The sequence below is a fragment of the Amphiprion ocellaris genome, chromosome 12 (assembly GCF_022539595.1).
Source record: "Amphiprion ocellaris isolate individual 3 ecotype Okinawa chromosome 12, ASM2253959v1, whole genome shotgun sequence".
In the NCBI taxonomy this organism is placed as follows: domain Eukaryota; kingdom Metazoa; phylum Chordata; class Actinopteri; family Pomacentridae; genus Amphiprion; species Amphiprion ocellaris.
In genome coordinates, this window is record NC_072777.1 from 26360448 (window position 1) to 26377545 (window position 17098).

General features: G+C 37.9%; 2 protein-coding genes across 3 annotated transcripts in view; both read left to right on the plus strand.

The window, feature by feature from the left end:
• Window positions 1–3396: 3396 nt before the first annotated feature.
• Window positions 3397–5711, plus strand: LOC111587291 (protein LEG1 homolog). Its single transcript, XM_023297213.3, has 8 exons — window positions 3397–3733; window positions 3808–3891; window positions 3969–4042; window positions 4136–4240; window positions 4448–4557; window positions 4918–5059; window positions 5139–5235; window positions 5372–5711. Exons 1-8 carry the CDS (start codon window positions 3436–3438, stop codon window positions 5521–5523), a joined length of 1062 nt encoding a protein of 353 aa, XP_023152981.2. The 5' UTR covers window positions 3397–3435; the 3' UTR covers window positions 5524–5711.
• A 1167-nt stretch (window positions 5712–6878) lies between these two features.
• stx7l (syntaxin 7-like) overlaps window positions 6879–17098 on the plus strand; it is a 33727-nt gene continuing 23507 nt past the window's right edge. Inside the window, exons 1-9 of one of the 2 annotated variants that reach the window (XM_035942424.2) lie at window positions 6879–7018; window positions 11342–11434; window positions 11530–11599; window positions 13151–13241; window positions 13345–13482; window positions 15453–15499; window positions 15588–15678; window positions 15794–15866; window positions 16392–16474. In XM_035942424.2, the coding sequence (XP_035798317.2) occupies window positions 11350–11434; window positions 11530–11599; window positions 13151–13241; window positions 13345–13482; window positions 15453–15499; window positions 15588–15678; window positions 15794–15866; window positions 16392–16474 (678 nt within the window). In that variant the 5' untranslated portion in view covers window positions 6879–7018; window positions 11342–11349. The remainder of the gene's footprint in view (window positions 7019–11341; window positions 11435–11529; window positions 11600–13150; window positions 13242–13344; window positions 13483–15452; window positions 15500–15587; window positions 15679–15793; window positions 15867–16391; window positions 16475–17098) is intronic. The other variant, XM_023297210.3, reaches the window with a different exon arrangement.

Here is a 17098-nt window from a genome sequence, read left to right on the forward strand (position 1 = left end):
TGTCAATCTATATCTTTCCTTTTCTTTAATCTTCTGTTTTTTGGGGGGTTTTTTGTTTTGGAACCAACATTATAATTTTAGCATGTGTGCCGTTCATGTGGTCATATTTGGTATCATTCTGATCAGCTGTCTGTCAGTAATGCACCCAGGTAAATCATGTTCACCTAATTATAGTATTTTTGGAATTATAGACACCACAAAATTACCTGAAAATGTAACTCTGTGAGGGACATCTGGACATCATCCCCCCCTGACGGAGGATGTGCCAGACCCCTACTGAGTTAATGATATGTCCTCCTATCTGAGAGCTCTCTTTTACCATCAAACTCTCCCAACTTCAAGGCTGACCGGACCATCCACCGAGGCATCATCATCATCATCATCATCACGCCGCAGCATCAATACAAGTAACTTTCAGTCCCTTTGCAACTTTCCCAAATTCTCTTTTTAAAGATATAATTTACAGGTTAACAAATTGGCCTACCATCAAATTAGCAGCTGCTTTCAGGTGTGGTCTCTTTATCCCTTTCCCTCAGAACATCATCTTTCAAATGTAATATTAACCCTAATAATACATTAAAATGTTATGTTCTTTTCTTTCCCCTTTCTTTCAATCACACTCACTGTCTTGTTTGTTTTGTGTGCTTCATATACTGCATTTTTCATATTTATCTAATCTAGATACTTTACTGGCAGAATATCAGTTAGACTATTTAATAATTCTGCGTAAAGTAACCTTAATGCCATTTGAGCAAACATTTGCTCTACATTTTATAATTTGGTGGAGAAACATATTCAGACATTATTTAGAGAAATATTAACAAGAAAACATAAATTAAAATTAAATAAATAATAAATTATACAATTGTATGAACTGACTCGCATTAATTTAGACAATATTTGTTTGTTACCTCTTCCAAAATATTTCTTTTCAATAGCAATGGAGAAAAAAAACTACTGTATGTGAATTATGCATAAAAGTATCTAGGATCATTTTAACACCAAAATAGTAAGGAACTACTGACACTGTAATACTTTGATCAGATAGATAGATAGATAGATAGATAGATAGATAGATAGATAGATAGATAGATAGATAGATAGATAGATAGATAGATAGATAGATAGATACTTTATTAATCCTGAGGGAAATTCAAGTCAACGACCATCTACAGTAAAGTTGTCTTAATCTGGGTGTTTTTTTGTTTTTTTTCATCTCTTTGGACATTAAATATTTGCCTCGATGCCTCTGCAGCTGTAAATCAGGCTACTAATAGTATGTTAACCTTAATTCACTGAAAAAAATGCTATGGATTTTGGCGTGTAACATTTACTGTTTACTAACTTGTTGAACTTGCTTTTCTAATCTTTTTTATCCTTCCTTAAACAATAATATACCTGTCAGTGTTATGGAGGAGGCCAAGTTTGGCAATGAAACTGACTGAAAACATTAAATTTTAGCAATTAGAACTGGAAAATCACAATGAAATCAAAGCCTGTACTGTATAAAATATCATCTTCCTACCTTTACCAGCCTTGCAGAATCCCCACATCATGATGCTGCCACCATGCTTCGCATCATGATACTGCCAACATCATTATTCGCATCATGATGCTGCTACCACCATGCTTCACACCATGATGTTGCTACCGTCATGCTTCACAGAAGGGAAGTTGTGTTTGTGAGGATGTGCAGTGTTTGGTGTCTGTCAAACATAGTGTCTAGTCGTAATTTTGGTCTCATCAAACCAAAGAACCTTCGTCTACTTGACTTCAGAGCCTCCACGTGTCTTCTGGTGAAGTCTAGTCCAGATTTAATATGAGCTTTTCCAACAGTGTCTTTCTCTTTGTCTTCCATAAAACTTCGACTGGTGATGAAGAGACAACAGTCGCTGTATGAACAGCACCTAAATCTGCTGGCTCAAAAATATACATACAGAAATGCTAATATTTGGTTAAATCTCCTCTGGCCATTTTTACCTCAACAAGGTCTTTTGGCTTCTGTTCCCAAGCTTCTGATTTTTCTTTGACTCTTCTGGACAGAATTGGTGCAGTTCAACTGAAAGTGTTGTCTTTCTGACTCAGAATTGTTTCTTCATCGTTCCACAGGTTATTGATGGGTTTAAGTCAGAACTCTGAGGAGACCAATCCAAAACCATTATTCTACCCTGATTTAACCATTCCTTTACCACCTTCATGTGCGTTTAGGGTCGTTGTCTTGTTGAAACATCCAACTGTGTCCAAGATCAACCTTCTGCTGATGATTTTAGGTTTTCCTGAAGAATGTGGATGCAATCCTCCTTCATTATTCCATTTACTTTGTGTATAGTTCCAGTTCCCCAGGGCATGATACTGCCACCACCATGCTTGATGGTAGGTTTGGTGTTCTTGGGGATAAGGGCCTCACTTTCACTTGCTATTTTTTGCTGCTTTAAAGTCAGTAAATTCGGTGTATTTTTTTTTTGTCAAATGTTTTGTAAAAATGTAGATTTTTGATGTGAATGTAATGTTCAATTTGGCCTGATTTTTAGGTAATTTTTAATAAATTTTGTGATTTTACTGACTTTTATTTGTATTTTTTTAAAATAAGGAAATGTGTAAAATCATTTCATTAACAAACACATTCTTAACCATTTTCTCCAGTCCTGAATATACATATTTTTAAATTATGACAAATATCTGTAAAATAATAATATTTTTGCCAAATTAAATTCTGAAAAAAAATGTGTAATATTTGGTCAGATGTTGTAAACAAACAAATTGCTATTTGTGAAAATAATATCTTTTGCTGTGAACATAATGTATGGTTTGGCCAGATTTTTAGGGGTAATGCATCAATATTTTTTTTTTAAATGTGGGGATTTTGCTAGCTTTTATTTTTAATTTAACAAAATACGGAAAATCTATAAAATAACAATTAAACCAATTATTAACCATTTGTCCCACCTTAAACCACTTACTTTTTTTAAAAAAAAAAGAGAGAAATACCTGTAAAATAAATATATTTTTGCTGATTTAAATTCAATAAACAAAATTGTAATTTTTGGTCTAACATTTGTTTGTTGCCTTGTTGTAGGGGGAATGCATAAATTATTATTTTTTAAATCTGTGATTTTACTAGCTTTTATTTGTAATTTAACAAAACAAGAAAAATCTGTAAAAGAAAAAAACACAAAAAACAGGCAGTATGTACAGCTGTGAGTCATTATCGATTAGCTATTGAAAAAAGTAAAGTCTGCTTCTGCATTAATGAGGTCACTTTCAATATTTGGAGAGTGTGGGGGACTTTGTACAGACAGGTTCTTATCTGCCAGCGAGGGTTCAGTGAACCACATGTCAGGGTCTAACTTTGCGTGTCATGTCCCTGAATGCAACCTAAAGGTGTATATAAACACTGCATCCACACCACGTACTACATCCTTTGCAGCTTCAACCATGCAGCGTCCAGCGGTCCTCGGCTTCCTCCTGGCCTGTGCAGCGTCTCTCTGCAGCTCTACTGTTATCACAAAAGATGGCAGACCCATCGGGTGGGACCAAACTGTCGAGACACTGACCGACCTGCCGTCAAAGGATGGAACTGTGACTCCCAACCCCTGGCATTTCCCCGACCGCATGAGTCTTTACCGGGTGTTGATCGCTGCCACTGATCCCTTCATGGCATCCATGGGGTCCAACACCACTGACAGCCCTGTGTGGGGACTCCCAGTGATGCTGGCATGGGAATATGTTTCAGGTAAGCTGAAAATAGCTTCTTTAAATCAACACTGAGCTAAAAGGACACCATCTGATGACGTGTTGTGTCTACAGGCCGTCTCATGGACCCGACTGGTACCACAACATGCGGACAGGAATCAGATAAGAGCTGTATTTCCCCTCAGAGCTGGTGGGCCTGTAAGTACGCCAAACAAACATGTAAACTCACAAAAACACACACAGAAAACACAAACCACCTGTTTGTTTCCCTCCAGGTGAGAGCTACCACACTTCTGTGCTTCCCTTCCTGTCTGCTGCCCAGCAGGGCGTCTTTGGGGCAGACGTCCAGGTACTGAAAGCGGCACAGCTCAACCAAAAACACACTTTTTAGAAGTTTTAATGATGATGCGGATGGCTATACTGAAGATTATTACACTCTCAGGTAAAGATGCAGAAGCCTGCAAGCGGGGAGGACTATTGTACCACCTACGCTGACTGTGCAACACGCTTCCCTGATGCCATGACAAAGTGGGATACGTTTTACAAGGTATTTCAGCAAGTTTCCACAAGTAAAAATTACCAGTATAATATTCTAGAAACCTGAAAAAACGTGGAGAAACGGTCTAAAACTGATGATTTCTAAACCTCTGCTGCTTCTACTTGAGTCTCTATCTTCTGCATCCAACAGCTTTAGGAAACTATACAACTAAATAGCTGGAATTTCTCTTTTAATGGTGTGTTTGTGTGTTTTTAGGATCTGAGGGCTACGTCGGAGTCTGATCAGCCCGACAACGTGAAGAAAGACACCATCCTTGGGCTCTACTGGACAGCACGGATGTCTGCAACTTCTGCATGCAGTGCCAGGTACTATCTATCAGTCAATAATCAATACGGTATATCCTGCAGTTTAAACACCTCAGTTTGCACGAATGAATTCTGTCTGAACACAGAACTAGATAGCATCTAAAGTAAGCAGAATCTGGTATTTTATTTTTGTGTCACTTTCTTCCACCAAGAAATATTTTCACTCTACTATGTTAATGTGACAGCTTTAGTTACTTTACAAATTCAGATGTTTGCACACAAAACATTAAGAACTTCTGAAATAAATGCTTTTGTTATTTATTAAACTAACCGATAGTTTCTACAAGTGCATACGTATACATTGTGTATTTTGTGAACTTTTGTAAATTATTCCTCTGATAAATACCACCTCTCTCACAGCCAGAGCAAATATTCCTCTGAGGAGGTGGCGCTCTTTACCGCCTGGATTGACGGAGCTGAATATTACGCAGCCTGTCACCACCACACCAACCTGGCGACAGCTGTGAATTTGACGAGTCCTATGCCAAGCCGAGTTCTACGGGTACAACTTTCGTTCATCTTACATAACACATATTCACAACTTATGCGTGAATCTAGTTGAATCTTATTTGTCTCTGCAGACGGGCGACGTTGCACCAAACATCGAGGGTTTGACTCCGGAAGAGAACCACACAGTTTCCATCTTGAACTGGATGAAGGGAATCAACACTTTGTTCTGTAGGTCACACACACACACACACACACACACACACACACACACACACACACACACACACACACACACGTCAGGATTTATCTTGTTTCACTGAGTTTGTGAACTTTTGATGATGATTTTTATCTTGCCGTCCAACAGTTGGGGCTCCGGTTCGTCTGTGGAAAAGCGCCATGTGCTCGGTGAGCACCAGAGAGCAAGGCAGGAACATGATGAACGAGCTCGTGCTGTCACCCACCTTCCCCAAAGCCACTTTCACGTCCATGGTGACAGAACTGCTTGCAACCTGCTGAGAAACAGCACGAGAGTAATGCGACGGGAGCCAACTGTGCACCAGAAAAGCCACTTAAGTGTACAGTGGAGTCACTAACCGGAAGCTGCAAGTTGCAGATGTCATCATGTGTCATTCTGCCATAAATATGAGCGTCCAAGTAAAGTATAAACAATTATTTACTGTTTGAAATAAAGTCTGTTCTCAAAACTCTTGTTGTTGCACTTTAATCAGTAATATAAAGCGTTCTTCTGGGAAGAAGGCAAAGTCACGATGCGGGAAATTCTCAAATTCATAGCAGTTCCTTTAAAGATTTTACGTTTCAAACAAAATAATTGCATAAAATATAAAGTTATCTCGGGCTGCACAGTGGTGTAGTGGTTAGCACTTTCGCCTTGCAGCAAGAAGGTCCCTGGTTCGCGTCCCGGCTTTCCCGGGATCTTTCTGCATGGAGTTTGCATGTTCTCCCTGTGCATGCGTGGGTTTTCTCCGGGTACTCCGGCTTCCTCCCACAGTCCAAAAATATGCTGAGGTTAATTGATTATTCTAAATTGCCCGTAGGTGTGAATGTGAGAGTGATTGTTTGTCTCTATATGTAGCCCTGCGACAGACTGGCGACCTGTCTAGGGTGTCCCCTGCCTTCACCCGAGTCAGCTGGGATAGACTCCAGCCCCCCCCCCGCGACCCTAGTGAGGATTAAGCGGTGTATAGATAATGGATGGATGGATAAAGTTATCTCCACCTCGACAAATTACTACACAGAAATTTACATTTCACATTCATACAGTGGTAAAAAAAAATAATAAGTACGTTCTGGCGCTTTCTACTTCCACTTCACTACATTTCACTTTGAAATTTCGTACTCCACTATTTTTATCAGAACGCTTTAGTTGTAACATTCAGATTTGACAGAATGAATCATTTACAACCTGTAGTTATGAATTAAACTTCTTACACACATGTATATGTATAAAAGTAGATGTATGAAACAGCAGAAAATTGCAATACTCAAGTAACTCACAAGTGTTTTTAAGTACTACTTGAGTAAATGTACTTAGTTACTTTCTCCCATTGCTACTAACTGAACTGGAAAATTTAGGACCATGTTGAGATCAGCATTTATTACCGTTAAAAAAAAAAAATCAGCTCCAAATATCGCTTTTTAACATAATTTATCCAGATATCAGCCCCTAAATCAGTCCTTTATATAATTTTCCACAGATTGGCCCCTAAAAGCGTCTTTTTGCACAATTTCTTCCAAAAAGCAGCTCGTCACCATTTTTAAAAACATAATTTCGCACACAGATCAGCCCTTATAACCATGAATTTTTTTCTCACATAATTAATCCTAAAAATCAGCCCTTCTAAGGGTTTTTGTTTGTTTGTTTGTTTGTTTGTTTGTTTGTTTTTTTACGTATTTCCTCCCAGGGATCAGCCCTCTCTCAGCACATATCATGTGACGGAGGAGTGGCAGAAAATCAGGAAACGCTCGGCTGCTGTTGCGAGTCACCAGAAAGGTAAAGTACAAATTTTTCCACCGCTGTGCTTCACTTTTACGCACGAACCGCAGTTCTGACGCACGAAGACGAGCATTTTAAAAAGCTGTTTCATGTATTTGTAACGAGCAGAATCAAATCATTTGTTTTCCGGAGAACGACAGAGAAACATGTTAAACTACTGTGGCTTCGATTCTGACTGTATGACTTCTGTAGCCTTCAGATTTGGTGTAAAGTTCCCTAAAACTGCTTCTTTAAACTGATTGTTTGATTATTTGTGCGTAAAATTCCTGCCGTTTAAAAACTGGTTTGATTTCCGCATTTTTATGGCACTTAAAGAGACAGAGTATCAGCGAGCAGGCGGGGCTGCAACAGGTAGAATTAAAGCGACATTATTTTAATCACAGTGAGGCTCCGGAAAAGTAAGAAGCGTGAGAAATGTGCGCTCAGACTTTTTGGTCTGTCAGCAGCTGGTTGTTTCAGGAGAACGGCTGCAGGTTTCAGTCCTTCTGGCTGAACTCAGGAAGTCTGCATGACTGACTGTCCGACCAAACCTGCTGCAAACTGCACACAGAACAGCGTTCCAGCTTTCAACACACTCACAACGGAGAGAATACACATAGACATACAAAAACTGCTTTAAAAATGGAAACATGGAATCCATTTCTATCCAATGGCAGATGCTCGAGTGGCAAAAAAAGCAAAATATACACACAGAGATATAAAAACAACTGTCAAATCAAATGATAAACTATAACTGTGGCTCTCTATCTATCGATCTCTCTCTCTCTCTCTCTCTCTCTCTCTCTATATATATATATATATATATATATACATACATACATACAGTCAAGCCTGAAATTATTCATACCCCTAGCAAATTTTGACTTACTTTTATTCAAACAGTTCGGTTTTTTTTTTTTTTTGATTGGAAATGACACAGGTGTTTCCCAAAAGAAAATCAGATGATGTACAAGAGACGTCATTGTGGACAAAATAATTTCACAGCTTTTATTTGCATTTAAAAGTAACTTTAAGTTAAAATTTGCTATGAGGTATGAATAATTTTCACTATTTATATACATATATATATGAAATATATATGTATGATTAATTTTCACTATTTTTATATTTATCTATATATATATATATATATATATATATATATATATATATATATATATATATATATATATATATAAAATAGTGAAAATTAATCATACCTCTAGCAAATTTTAACTTAAATGCAAATAAAAGCTGTGCTATATATATATATATATATATATATATATATATATATGTATGTATATATATATATATATATATATATATATATATATATATATATATATATATATATATATGTATGTATGTATATATATATATATATATACATCCCCCATAAATCAATAAAAATAGTCACAATAATGAAGCAGGTGTTGTTATAAATAGGGATTTTCTATTGACATATAAATTCCAGAGAAATTTTATATTTTCCATTTCTAAAAATAACTTGCAAATATTGATATTTAAAGGATTTTCTGCATAGAAGTTTAGGTCAAAATGACAAGAATTAAGAAAGCAAAAAATAAATATGGATATTTGTATCTGTCAAATGATCGGAAATAACAGAAAAATGCATCGATTTCCATCAAGTGACAAAGGCACCAATTCGTGGCAAAAATTTACAAAGTGTACACATTAATATATAAAAACTACTGTAGTACATGAATAGAATAGAATAGAATAGAATAGAATAGAACTGAAATACTTGGGCCCTAAACCATTTAGTGGTTTATAAAGTACCAAAAGTATTTCAGAGTCTATCCTCTGAGAGACTGGAAGCCAGTGCAAAGACCTGAAAACTGGAGTGATGTGATCCACTTTTTTAGTCTTGGTGAGGACTCTAGCTGCAGCGTTCCGGATCAGCTGCAGTTGTTTTATTGACTTTTTAGTCAGACCTGTAAAGACACTGTTACAATGATTTAATCGAGTGAAGATAAATGTGTGGACCAGTTTTTCAAGGTCCTGCTGAGACATGAGTCCTTCAATCCTGGAGTTATTCTTCAGGTGATATGAAGCTGACTTACTATGACAAAAGCAAAGATTATTCTACGTAGTGCAATATATGCATATATACATAGATGCACATCTTGAACAACTACTGTGATACAAATAATTAGAGCAAGAATAAAATTACAGTTAATAACCTCAAAGTATTCCTGCGTACCAAGAAGGTCTTAGCCAGCAGCAAAATAGCAAGAACTGAGAATAAAAGAAGTTTTGTTAATTACTATAATGGATTTTATTGGGTATCACAAGGTCATAAATAACAGAAAAATGCAGAGATTTCTTTCACATAGTTGCCAAACATTGATCCATTCTCAGGAAAAAGCAGCGGGTAAAGTTCAACATCCCCTTTCACACGTTTCCAAGTATCTGTACGATCGATCTACCAGGATGGAAACAAGGTTCGGCTGAGTTCGTGTAAAACCCACACCATCTCCTTCATCTCAGTCACATTTAAAAGGAGGTGATGGTTCCACACTGTCCACCTCGTACTGGAGAGGTTTTAATGGTTCAGAGCAGCTCCGTTAGTCCCAGACGGAGGAAATCTATCAATGCTGCAACATACGACCGTCACGTCTCTTTAAAAAGACCTCTGATGACGCGTTAGTTCATAAACTGTTACGTTGTTTTGAAGTAGATGTTTATAAACGCTGCATAAAATTAATTAATGTTAATTATTAAAGGACATTGTGAGTTGAAGTTTCCAACATTTATCTAGTTTTCATCTATTCTCAGCTTTAACAGGTTATTGTGGCAATATCTATAGTTATATAATAGCAAAATTTAGAATTTTTGTTGCTTGCAAAGAATGTCAGGTCTCTCCTTTTGTGGAATGAACATATTATTATACCTACTCTTAATGTTGGCTTCACTAACAAATGTAAACATCAAATACAGTCGTGGTTAAATGTCCATATTCACTGTGCAAAACAGGAAAACAACTGAAATTTACATATAATTCATGTCAAATTTATTTTATGTGACATTTCAAAACCAAAATGTTAAATTTTACTGATTCTATTCTAAAGGCTTTAACTAAACCAATAGTGAGAATGATGCTGATATAATTCTGCGTCAGTCAACAATATTTTTTCCTAAGGGATCCAAATACATCATTTTGCAATATTCTTTGGAAATTTATTTTGTCTTAAACACAAGTATCTAAGGTCATATTTTTAAAATAAAGTCTTAATTAATAGATTTCTTAGTTCACATATTCATATTACAAGTCACTGTTGCTAAAACCTGACCAGGACTGCAGCTAATGATTATTTCCATTGTCAGTTCATCTTATTTTCTGATTTAATCACTTAATTGTTTGGTCTAAAAAATATGAGAAGATAATGATGATGATGATGATGATGATGATGATGATAAAATATACTTAATTTACTGTCATACAGGAGAAAACAGAGAAAATATTCACATTTACGACTCCAAAATCTGAGAATTTACATGTTTTTGTCTTGAAAATGACTCAAACCGATTCTCAAAATATTTAATAATAAGTATAATGCACAATAAATAATAATAAAAATTGACAGCCACTTAATTAAAACATAAAAGACACAACTTCCAAAGTAATTCACACCTATCTAAGTGTTTGTGCTTCATAGTTGACCTCCCTGTTTTGTCCACAAAATAAATAACAATTGTGCCTGTGTACTATTACATAAGTTAAAAACCAGAAACTTTTCTGAAGCTGCAATCAGAGAATTTAAACTTTTTCACATCATCAGAAAATGGGAGCATGAAGAAACTGCAAATAACAGTTAGCAAAGGAGGGTCCTTTTAGTATCAATCACTAAATATAAACGTACTCATGCGTTTACTAAACAAACTGCAGCTAAACTACTGTTGATTTTAGGGAAAAGGCAAAAAAAGAACCTGACAGTGCCCCTGTGCACTAAATAAGGTCTATAAATAAATCGTTTTCTGAGTTGAAGTCATGTCTGTCATCACAAGATCGAGAAAATAATAGTGAAGATTAAAGGTTGAAATCACTGTTGATGCTTGTTTTTCCATATTAAAACAGTTACAAACAGAAACATAGCTGCTAAAATGTCAGTGGTGTTTGGTTTTTCTACAAACTGGCAACATGTTTGTTGGTTTTTCTACAAACTGGCAACATGTGGATAATAAATCGATGTTTGCAGCTTGGACGCCTGGAGGTATTTTCACATGTCGGTCATGAGAGCAGAGAGCTAACCGCAGTTAACTGTAGTAACGAGATCTCCTGTCACATGACTCCGTGTGATGCTGTGTGTCTTGCAGCTTTCATCATGGCATACCAGGCTGGGATTCCAGAGGAGCCCAGCGTTTTGGTTAACAGCATCAGCACTAATATCCAGAAAATCACGCGACTGAGTAAGATACAGGCACTCAGCTGAAACTCAAAGATTACACCCACCTTAAGGACACATTATGTACAAATAAATAGTGTTTTCTCGCTTCTTTTCCAGCCTCCGAGCTGCAGAGGACGGTATCGCTTCTGGGAACTGAGCAGGACACCAGCTATCTCCGACAGACGCTGTAAGTGATGGACTGCTTCTTTTAGTTTATTGTGCAGTGCATATGAAAAGTATTCACCTCCCTTGCAAGTTTCTTCCTTTAATTGCTTGTCAATATTGAATTACAGTTAATTTATTTTGACTTTTGTGAGAAGAATTTACCAAAAAAGCTCTATAGTGTCGAAGTGGGGCAAGTCATAGGTGTCTTGGTGGCCTCAGGGAACGGAGGCCTGGTCTATTATATCGTGCATATAGAAGTATTTACGACCATTGGAAGTTTTCTCCTTTAATTCTTGTCAACGCTGAATCACCAAAAGGAGTACTCTTTCATGTCAAAGTGGGGAAGTCATAGGTGTCTTGGTGGCCTGCAGGACTGGAGACATGGTTGGATTTGGCACATTATGCAGTGCATATTAGCAGTGTTGAACCTACTTGGAAGTTTTCTCCTTTAATTGCTTGTCAACCTTGAATACTGGTGAATTTAATTTGGCTTTGTGGACAAGAATTTTAAAAAACTAGTTTGGAAGTCATAGCTGTCTTGGTGGCCTCAGTGATTTGTGTGTTTCTTGCTTGATCACTCAGTTGTTGAGGTTTCCATGGTACATTGCATTTTTACACTTTGTTGAATCTCACTTTCACTAAGAAAGAACAAAGTCATTAAGGCCAGCAAGACAACTGTAATCCCTCTACTTTGACATAAAAGAGTCGTTTTATTAATCTAAATTCTTGTCAATTTAAAAAAAAAAAAAATTGACCAGAAGTAAATATTCAAGAGCAACAAAAGGGGAAAACTTCCAAGGGGGATGAATGCTTTTAATATACATTATAAGTATCAATGATGTAAAACTACCGTACTTTCCGGACTATAAGCCGCTACTTTTTTCTCACACTTTGAAGCCTGCGGCTTATACAACGATGTGGCTAATGTATAGATTTACGACTGTCATGCCGCCAATACATTTAGACTCGTCACATTAGAATGAAATTACCGAACAGGTCAGAGTGGACCAATGAAACTGTTTGAATTAAATCAAACGCACTCACACTAAATCCTTCAGATCAGTCATTTTGCGCTTCATGCACACACCCTCATCATGGAAAACACACGAAGAAATGCGTACGATGCAGCTTCTAAGTTAAAGGCAATCAATCTGCCTGGTGAAGAAGGAAATAGAGCAGCTGCATCTAAGCTTGGCATCAATGAATCAATGATGAGACGTTGGAGTCGGCAGCGTGAACTGACTCAATGCGTTTTACTGCCGTGTTACAGGCACTGTTCGGAAAAAGGGCATTTATTTAATTAAAAGTTTTTAAAAAATCTTTCTCTGTAAATATCTCATGTTACAACGTGGACACTTGCGGCTTATAGTCAGGTGCGGCTTGTATATGTACAAAACTTTTTTTCTTTTAAAATTTAGTGGGTGCGGCTTATATTCAGGTGTGCTCAATAGTCCGGAAATTACGGTAAACTGTGCTGGTACTGATTCCACTCACAACTGACATTTTCTTTCTAGACTATTTTTGCTCCTCTGCCATTTAACAAATGAACATAATACATTTCTTTGGTCACCAGTCAACAGAAACAGCAGCAGGGCAACCACCTGGCGAAAGAGACTGACCGGCTTATGAAAGGGTTTGCTGCCCTTCCTGTCGGCCCTGATCAGGTATTAAATTGTGAGCTGGTGGTCAAAGTTTTGTCCCCCTGTTACACATCATAGCTTGAACATGTGGGCTTTCCGGTAATGTGTTTTTCTATGTGTGTTTTAGCGGCAGAGAAAGCTGCAGAAGGAGCGTCTGCTGAACGACTTTTCTGCAGCTCTGAACAGCTTTCAGAGAACACAGAGGGAGGCAGCCAACAAAGAGAGAGAGTTTGTGGCCAGAGTCAGAGCCAGCTCCAGAGTGTCGGTGAGTAACCACCTGTCTCACCTGTCAGATTGGCGGCTCATGCAGGTAGAGCTGTACAATTAAGTGAAGTTATTAAGCAAGATGTCACTCAGCAAGCTAGCAGAAGGTGCCATCAAAAAGTTCGGGGACTGGGCTTCAAAGTAGTCGACTTGTGCAGTGATACTCTGCTTCAAGTGCTCATGCAACACTCGTAATGCTCCCTCAAAGTCCTGTTCTGTAAACATGTCAAGCTGCATTTGTGATAAATCTTTTAAACCGTGTCAAAACAGTAACCTTTCAACTTGAAATTGAAGAAGACAAATCCTGCAGAGGGCAGCAATTGTGCAACTATAACTGAAAACAACTGTAATTCCCTTGCTATGACAGTGAATCACCCACAGGCCATTGCGCAGTAAGTACCAGTTCAGGAGGTTTGAATGTTCCTTTTCAGATGATTCAGGATGATACAGTAGAATTCTGCATGGCAGTTTGACCTTGGGGGGGAAGTCATTGTGCACAACCATGTGAATGTTGAAGAAAACAAACAAACTTGTCCAAAACTCACTCAAACCCATACAAAGAAGTCACAGTAATATCTCTAGACGTGCAAATTATCAAAAAGGTACTCAAAAGGACAAAAACTTATCCAAAATGACAAAAATGTACAGAAAAAGGTCGTACACTTGTCCATAGTAACCAAAATTTGCAGGACTTTATGTTGCAGTAAAAGAAAATGACCCCACAGTGAATAAAAGTGTGACAGGTGCAAAAAATGCCCAGAAATTGTGCAGCAGATCTGCACTGACAGTTTCCCTATGAGGGATAAATTTACAGTTCACAACCACATCAATGTAGAAGAAAACAAACTTTTACAGAATGACTCATAATTTGTCCAAAATGGGGGGAAAAAAAGTCAATTTTGACAATAAATCGGCCATAATGATCTGAAACTTCTTCAAAAGAACAAAACATTCCCAGAAGTGCAAAAACATAGCCATAATGACGTACATTTGCCCACTGAGTGCAAAAATATAACCGGAGCAAAAAATGCCCAGAAGCTGTACAGTTGAGCTCTATGTTGACAGTTTGGCTCTGGGGGACAAATATAAAGTGCAAAACTACGTGAATGTTAAAGACGGCAGACAAACTTGTGCAAAATGAATCACAATATGTCCAGAATGAAGAAAAGATGTCCAAAATGACTCAAACCTTGCTCAAAAATAACAAAAGTGTGCCCACATAGTATTATAGGTGGTACCAGAACAAGGTTTTTGTTAAACATCCTATATGTTTTTACATGTTTTTTAAATATTTCAACAGAACCTGCCTCTATGGCATCTCTAGGTATTACACAGCTTGGGAGGATTGCTGAAAAATGCTCAGATTTTCAATGTGATTTGGTTTCAGGGGCCAGAAAACCAGCAGTAGATGATTTACTGGCTCATGATGGGACAGAAGGCAGCAGGGAGTTTGTGATGTTGGCCCATAATAAACTGTTTAGAGCTTTGTTTATGAGCTAAAGGACTTTAAAATCAGTTCAGTAAGATACAGGGGAGCTGGTGCAGCGATGCCAAGTTGGTTCCTCTTTCATTTCTCAGTTAAATTTGTACCAACAGCAGATGTCGGTTCAGAAACATTACTGCACCCCACAGCCTGACTTTTAATTGCGACTGTTTTAGACTCGGGTTCCCTTGGGAGAACCTAATCACTTGGCAACTCTGTTCCCTCATCGCTTATCTCACTGCACAGAAAAGTCACACTGATAAGCTAGAACTGTTACTTAATGCTTTAATAGCTGGTAAAGAACAACTCTTGGCTTTAAAATAAGCTGCAGGATTTGTTTGTTCTACGTGACCATGAACTGTTCTGCAGCATAACATTATATTTAAAGAGGGTGCAGGATCTATAACAGCCTGTACTTCCCCATAATGGAGGGAATAAAGTCCTCTGTGGTTCATGTGCAATATTAAGTCCATCATTATCTCGAACAGGGAGGCCAGCCTGAAGACAGCTTTGAACATGCAGCTCCTTTCCAGAGGTAACGGCACAGTTTGTACATCATTATCATCCTTTCTGCTCTAATTATTGTCACAGCAGTGATTATTTTATTCCATCCCCATGTTCAGGGATTCCCAGATGCAGGCTCAGACTGAGGCCATCACTGAAGAAGACCTGAGGCTGATCCAGGAGAGAGAGTCGGCCATCAGGCAGCTGGAGGTACTATGCCACAGTTAAATGTCCACTTCTGGTGCTGGAGCACAACTCAGCATCACTCTGTAAAGTCACAAACATGACCTCTAGTCAACCATCTGTCTTTATGTTCTGTATTTAGTCTGACATCACGGATATAAATGACATCTTCAAGGACCTGGGAATGATGGTCCACGAGCAGGGAGACATGATAGGTGAGCATCCGTCACCAAAACACACACTACATGATCTGTTTTCAGCTCTTTATTAATCCTTATACTGACAGTAAGAACAGTTTGCTACATCCTTCACGCCTCCTTTCGTCACGTAGCGGCTCTGGTCAGTAGGGGTATGCAGAGGTTGCTAAAAGTGTCAAAGGAAGGACAACTAGTGAAGTAGTGCAGCAAAAAGAGCAACAATCATGTGGACATAAAAGAGAAAGGCGTATAATTCAAAGAACACCATCTCCACAGTGAAGCATGGTGGTGGCAGTATCATGCTTATGGAAAGTGTGGGGATTTAACGTTGTTGACTGGTTGGTGTATTTTGACATTATATTATACGTATATTTGGTGGCATTTTTGCAGCAGGACATTCAGCCAGTTGTTTCTTGTCACTTTTTCTCACTGTCAACATGATGCTCATCCTCTTTGAACCTTTGCAGGAGTCTGCAAAGCTGTAAGATTCCTCTGTCTATCTCCTGCTGCATGTGAACTGTGTGTTCTTTGTGTGTTCTGCAGACAGTATAGAAGCTAACGTGGAGAATGCAGATGTCCATGTCCAGAATGCAACGCAGCAGCTGGCACAAGCTGCCAACTACCAGGTAAAATATAATAAAACAGAGAACAGAAGTAGCAGTGCTGCAGCAATTAATCAATAAGCAGTCAGTAAACTAATCTGGAATAATTTTTCGGAGTGAAAAAAAGTCAAAACCTCTCATTCTAGCTTCTCAAATGTGAATATTTTCTGTTTTCTTTCCTCGTCTGTGGCCGTAAAGTCAATATTTGGGTTGTGGACAAAACAAAACTTTTCAGGACGTATTTTTACCATCTGATTTCAACATTTTCTGACTATTTATAAACCAACAACTATTTGATTAACCGAGGAAAATAATCTACAGGTTAATTGAAAGTGAAAATGATTATTTGCATCCCCGATGAGGAACAGAAACTACGAGAGGAGAAACATTCAGATGTACAAATGTTGGCTTATAACTGGTGAATCAGTGAAATGGCCTCAGCTGCCTCAAGGCATTTCTTATAAAACAGAATGTGTGCGTAACTCTTCACCTACTGCACATGGGCTGCCTTATGCAACCGAGTTATTAGTCAGTTGGATTTCTCAAATGAAACCAAAAAGAAGCAGCTGACTCACGAGGTGATCTGATTCATGCCGCAGCTGTGAGTCACTTCAAACGTCCATTGAAATTCAAACAATATCTTTTACG

Bases quoted from the DNA above. Each gene is read 5' to 3' on its own strand.
- LOC111587291 (XM_023297213.3), top strand. From the start codon at position 3,436: ATGCAGCGTCCAGCGGTCCTCGGCTTCCTCCTGGCCTGTGCAGCGTCT. The intron at 3,734-3,807 runs GTAAGCTGAAAA...TTGTGTCTACAG, and splicing joins GGCATGGGAATATGTTTCAG to GCCGTCTCATGGACCCGACT. The intron at 4,241-4,447 runs GTATTTCAGCAA...GTGTGTTTTTAG, and splicing joins AGTGGGATACGTTTTACAAG to GATCTGAGGGCTACGTCGGA.